General features: G+C 36.7%; 1 protein-coding gene across 1 annotated transcript in view; it reads left to right on the top strand.

Moving 5' to 3' along the window:
• Positions 1 to 1,295: 1,295 nt before the first annotated feature.
• The window catches only part of LOC148954353 (GILT-like protein 1), a 22,676-nt gene continuing 17,313 nt past the window's right edge, over positions 1,296 to 6,658 (top strand). The window contains exon 1 of the mRNA XM_089087052.1: positions 1,296 to 1,406. Within this exon, the coding sequence (XP_088943178.1) occupies positions 1,347 to 1,406 (60 nt within the window). The 5' untranslated portion in view covers positions 1,296 to 1,346. The remainder of the gene's footprint in view (positions 1,407 to 6,658) is intronic.

Below are 6,658 nucleotides of genomic sequence, written 5' to 3' on the forward strand. Positions count from 1 at the left end.
CACTTCGCGCGTAAAATTCAGACGGAAAATAGAAAGCAAGACACATAAAAATAATTTTGTATAGGAATTCTGGCAAATTCCCCCAGTGTATAATTTTTCCTGACACGTTCACTCCCTGGAAACTTCCCACCCCATGAAAAATTTCCCCTTGGAAAAACCCCCGGTAGAAATTTTCTCTCCCCTCCACCCAAAAAGATATGCATGCATCCCCATAACAAATACTATGCGTAAAAAATGGGCAAATTTTATAACCTAAGATTCTTTCCCCTGGGGCTGGTGGGGGGTCATGTTATACCCAAAGGTAAAAATTATTGGGCCTTTCAACTATGACGAACAAAAAGAGCATCTCAATTTTGATCGTACGATTTTGGGGAAAAGGGGGCGGGGAGGGGGCTTAACTACCCTCTAATATTTTTGGTTACTTAAAAAGGGGACTAGAACTTTTAATGTTCGTTCGAATGAGCTCTCTCTCGATATGCTAGAGCCACTGGGTCAATGCGGTCACCCCTGGAGAAAACAAAAAAAAACAACAAATAAACTGGCGTCCGTGATCTTTCATCTGGCAAAAAACACAAAATTTCAAATTTTTTACAAAATTCCAGATAGGAGCTTGAATTCCTGGTAGGGTTCTCTGACAGGCTAAATCTGACGGTGTGATTTTAATTAAGATCACTGAACTTCTAGGGGGTGTTTCCCCTTTTTTTGAAAATCAGGAAAATTTCTCAGGCTCGTAACCTTTGTTAGGTTCGACTAAACTTAATGAAATTTATATTTTTGAAATCAGCATAAACATATGTTTCTTTTTATATATATCTATTGGATATATCTATTCGTTACCACGAACTGTTTGACAAACTACTAAATCCATAAAACCAGTGTCGAAGATAGTTCAGACTCTCGAAAAACAATACTGTATTCTTGTTTAATACACAATCACATTGAGGAAAACTCTCCAAGATTTTTGGTGTTTGTTGATAAATTAAAGTATCTAAGATCAGATTTTGAAAATGCTTTTTTTGAGCGTTTTCATTAAAAAATCGAAAAATCTGCCCTCATTGAATTTAAAAAGGATTATTTCTTATGCCTTGATGTAAACTGAAGAAAAATCTTGCTTTCCCCCCACATTTTCGTGAATTTGCATAATTAAGTAATTTTTTTACTTAACTAATTAATTAAATTTTCTTTTTTTATATTAAGAGACAATTTTTTCATATTTACTTGATTTTTGTTTGATTAAAGGTCTGTTAATAATTAATTTCGTACACCCAGAACACAGAGTTGCGTTTTCTGCTAGTGGTTATTATTTGATATATTTTAGTCAGTTGAGCAAGGGAATTCAGATCGAGATGATGAATATAATTTTACTGGTTTTCGCCGTGTTTTTAGCTGTAACAGCCATACCTAAGGTATTTTTTTGTTCACTTTAAACAAATTGTTGTTTCAGACTATGGTAGTCTTATTAATTGTGATTTGTGGTAGTTTTACCCTTGGAAGATTATTTGACTTTATTTCGGCTCATTTTTGGTTTAATGGAGTTCTTTAATTTTGTTTAAAAAGGTTACTTCGTGAAAAAAGGTTTTTAATTGTTTTTTTTTGTTGACATAGTATTTTCATGGAAAAAGAGAATAATATCTTAATTCTTTTCGGGTTTTTTCTTCTGTAAGAATCCATAGCTTGGCTTGCTATTTGTGTGTTGGACAAAATTTTGGAACAATTTTAACAAAACAATCTTTTCACAAATATAAATCTGGATATAAATACTATTCCTTAACTTAGTTTTATACCTCCTCAAAATTACCTGGAAAATAAAACTTGATATCATTCCCAAATAATTGTATGTATGCTCTTTCACAACTTGGATACACTTACACTCTTTGATTCAGCTAAATTGTAAGAGCAGAAGTAGTAATAGTAGTAGCCCTGGAAGTTTCAAATTAAAAGTCAGTTGTTCTAGGGATATCGCTGAGATGTCTTATTTGCAACCAGCATACACACAGTGCCTTTTCATTTAGTTCTAAAGCAACATTTAGTTTTAAGCCATAATGGACAAACTACATAACTGTGGGGGGTTAACGTACCCATTATCCCTAAAGACACAGTTACAGGACCGTTCAACTATGCATAACAAAATGGTTATCTCAAAATTTTGGTTGGATGTGTTTGGAAAACTAATCGGCCTGGGAAGAGGGCTGCTTCCCCTCCATTTATTATTGACTCTTAAAAAAGGTTCTAGAACGAATTATCTCATTTCTAATCGAATTAGCTTATTCAAATGTTTCTATAGTATTATAATAGATGATAGCGCTGCACTGCACATGATAGCGCTGCACTTATTTCCCTTTTGAAAAACTGCATCATGTAATTTTTTCATCTAATTGAAACTCCCCCTATACGTTCCCTAAAGGTTTCACCTTAATACCCTTAGTGTCATTAGTTACGGCAATCGCAGCAGCAGTATTAAGAGTATATACATAGTGCCTTCAGGCAAGTTCAAAACCAGCCGCAACTTACCCTGAAATGTCCAACTTAATGATGTTAGCTGTTCTTGGGATATTGCTGTGTCACCCTTTTGACAATCTACATGCTCATAGTTCGTTTTGATTTAGTTCAATATCCATCTAAATATTCCTTGAAAGCTCCAACTTCATATCCTTAGCATGTTTAGGCTAGTAGCAAAAGTTGTAATAGCAGTAGTAGCATTACTAGCACCATAAATATAGCACTTTTGGCTTTCTTCAACATCCCCCTGGTCACCCAGTTAAAATTTCAACTTAATTCCATAAGCTGTTTTTGATGCATTTCTGATGCGCCCTCTTGACAACATGTATACGTATAGTGTGCTTCAATTTAGTTCAATATTCCCAAAGTTTTTTGCGTTAATACCCTTAGTTTTAGTAGTAGTAGTAGTATTAGTACAAGTAGTAGTAGTAGTAGTAGACTTAATAGCAGCAGCTTTAGTAGCAACAGCAATTGTAGTAGAAATGGCAGTAATAGTGATATTAGTACGAGTAGAAGCAGCAGCATTAGGATGCAAATATTGTCTTTTGGCTAGTTCAACATCTCCCACAACAATCCCCGTAAATTTTTACTTCACTCATGAAACTGTTCCTAAGATATTGCTTATACGCCCTTTTGACAGCCGGCATACAGACGGCGTGTTGTGATTTAGTTCACCTTCCCCCTTCATATTCCCTGAAAAATTCATCTTCATACCATTAGGCATAGTTGTAATAGAAGTCACAGTACTGACAGTACTAGTATTAGTACTACCGGTAATATTAACAGTAATAGCAGCAGTACTAGTAGCAACAGCTAAATTAACATTTTACCTTTTGTGCAGTTGAACATCCCCCTCATCAAGTCCTGGAAGTTTTCACTTAATGCAATTAGCCGTTACTGATAATTATAATGCCCTTTTGATAACCAGTATATTCATACAAGCATTTTTTTAAATTTTCGTGTTAATACTCTTAACCTTACAAATAGTTACAATAGAGATAGAAGTGGTAGTAGTAATAAAATTAGCGTGTACATATTGCCTTTCGGTCAATTGATGTTCTCCTTTAAGCTTTGTCTGAAAGTTCCAACTCAATATCCAAATCCATTCTTGAGATACACCCTTTTGACAATCTGCATGCGTATAGTGGGCTTTGATTTATATCAAATTTTTCCTCAATATTCCGCCCAACTTTCACCTTCATACGCTTAGCCTTAACAGTACTAGGTGCAGTAGTAGCAGCAATAGTCTTATATTAGTAGTAGTAGTAACAGTAGTAGCAGCAGTATTTAAACAAGTAGTAGCACGTGAATGTTGCCTTTTGGCACGTCGAGCATCCTCCACATGATGCCCCAGAAGATTAATCTTGATACAGTAAGGTGTTCCAAAAATTTTGCTGATACGCCCTTTTGACAATCAGTATACGCATAGTATGTTTGGATTTAATTCAAATTTCCCCTAAAAATTTCCTCAAATTTTCATTTTAATATACTCAGCTTTGGTAGTACTCGCTACAGGGGTAGTAGTTTCAGTGATAGTACAAGTAGTTGTAGGAGTAGAAATAGTAGTTACAGTCATTAGTTGCCAATATGTTTTGCAAGGGGAAGCGAGGAATTTTACCGACTGGCTGGTCAGTTCTACTGACTGTTTTTTTTTTCAATAATTAGCATAATGTCCATTTGAATACGCAAAACAATTACACGAGTCGGTAAAGCCACTGCATTTTCCGACCGAGATTAAGATTTTGGTAAACGTCATGTTACTATTTCCCTGCTATTTATGTAACCAAATGGGAAATTGTGGCACCATCTCTAAAATCACGGCAGGCGTCGGTAAAATAACAGGCGTCGGCAGGCTATCGGTCTTATGTCAATTTTTGAATTCTTGATCAGCATGCCTAAGACTCTAGGCAGGCATGCCTTTCCAAAAACTAACCTGACAAGTATGTGTCCAATAAGAGAGTCATGCATACTCCTGCCATTTACCCGTACCCCAGCCATTTAAACATTTGCCTCTCAATTACTTGGACTATCTGTCTTGGCTTTTCTCTGTCTACAATTACCCAGCGTCTTGATCCAACCTATGCAACCTATTGCAAAATAATTGATAACTTCAATTCGGTGCTCTTCTACTGAATGAAGATCATCCGTCGGAAGCATTTGAAAAGTTTAACCAAATAGTGTCGAATATTTATGATAGCACGTGTCCGCTTAAAGAAACAAACCCCAGAAAGAATAAAACGAGAAAACCATGGTGTAATGATGAGCTGCTTAATCTGTTTAATATGAGAAAGCAGGCGGGTGAGGAGCATCTTGATAATCCACAAAAGAATGAGCTCCATGTGATTTATAAAGAGCTAAGGAATAGGGCAAATACCCTAAGAAGGAAAAAAAAGAAGGCATATTTTACAAATGTATTTGAAGAAAGTACAGGTAACCCCAGAGCAACATGGCAAGTTGTGAATGATCTTTTAAAAGGTCCTATGAAGCCATCGGAGCCGAAAATTGTGCTAAATAATAGGACCTTGGAAGAAACTTAGGAAATCTGCAACGCATTTGGACAATATTTCTCTGAAATTGGCTGCAAGATTCAAGAAGAAGCAAGGAACTCCCATGTTTTCGAATCAAGCAGTTTTGTGGATGAGCGAGGAAGAGGTTTCGAAATGAATTTCCAGCCTTCTGCTGATGAGGACGTACGCAAAATTGTTAGCACGATTAAGTCAAACAGTGCAGGAGTTGATGGAATGAGCCCTAGAACGCTCTAGTCGGTTCTGGTTTATTTACTTCCTGTCCTCGTATGCCTTATCAATATTTCTATGGAAAAGGGGATATTTCCGAATGCACTTTAACTAGCTAAAGTATTACCGTTGAACAAAGGCGGCGTCAAAACTGACATATCTAATTGTAAACCAATATCAATTATTGTGATTTGTTAAAACATTTATGAAAAGATTGTTCTTCACCGGCTTTACGAGTATCTGATGAAAATCGGTGTTTTAAACAATGGTCAATTTGGCTTCCGAAAAGGAAATTTGACGACGCAGGCAGTTCAGCATCTTCTGGAAAATATTAACTCAGCACTTGAGAATGGCGAGCAGTGCATGGGCGAGTTTATTGATTTTAGAAAGGCTTTCGACACTGTTGATTTTAAGATTTTATTGGAAAGGCTGTGTTATTTAGGCATAAAGGGTAGTGTTTTAAATTGGTTTGAATCGTATTTAAGTGAAAGGAAGCTACGAGTGACTTTGAGTAACAAATCTACTCAGCCGTTTCCCATAAAGTGCGGTGTTCCACAGGGCTCAGTTCTTGGTCCTCTCCTGTACCTGATATTCGTAGACACAATGAGATTCTACATTCCCAGAACTTCAGTTACTTCGTTTGCTGACGACACGGCCTTAGTGATTGCAGCAAAGTCACTGCAAGAGCTCTTGTTCAAGGCGAATAAGGCACTTGATGGCCTACATGGATTTGTTTGTGCTAGCCTACTTAGCGTCAATGCATCAAAAATTAATTTTATGATGTTTACGAGGACTGGTTCTGCTCCCACTCTCCCTGGTGTCATTATTTACAATGGCCTACCGCTCTCACAAGTCGAAGAGATCCGATATCTGGGATTCATCCTGGATCGAAACTTGAGTTGGAGAAAACACTGCGACATCATAGCATGCAAGCTGGCGCGAGGCCTTGGAGTTCTGAACCGTTTTCAAAATTTTTTATCTTTGAAAATTCTGCGTTTATTGTATTTTCATTAATAGCGCCTTATATAAATTATGGTTGTTTGATTTGGGCGAGTAATTTTAGTTGCAATTTTAGAAGAGTTCAAGTTCTGCAGAACAAGGCTATAAGGTTGATTGGAAGGTATGATCGTGGTATTGATAGCACTGAATCACTTTTTAGAAAGTTTAAAATTTTAAAGGTTGATGAAATAAGGGGTTATTAAATTGGAGTATTTGTATTTCAGTGTCTGAATGGTCTTGCACCGGATTTTTTTATTAATATTTTTAAGCCTAATTCCTTTTATCACGCTTATTCGACTAGGAGTGCGGAAAGTCTTGCATCTGAGCCACGGAACACAACGAGAGCGAGTCAAGTTACCAGACACATTTGCCCGTCAGTTTGCAATTCGTTCCCAGATTCTGTTCGTCAAGCTGAAAGTGTGCCG

This window comes from Artemia sp. Qi Xiang Cuo, chromosome 3 (assembly GCF_049724085.1).
Source record: "Artemia sp. Qi Xiang Cuo chromosome 3, ASM4972408v1, whole genome shotgun sequence".
Classification (NCBI taxonomy): domain Eukaryota; kingdom Metazoa; phylum Arthropoda; class Branchiopoda; order Anostraca; family Artemiidae; genus Artemia; species Artemia sp. Qi Xiang Cuo.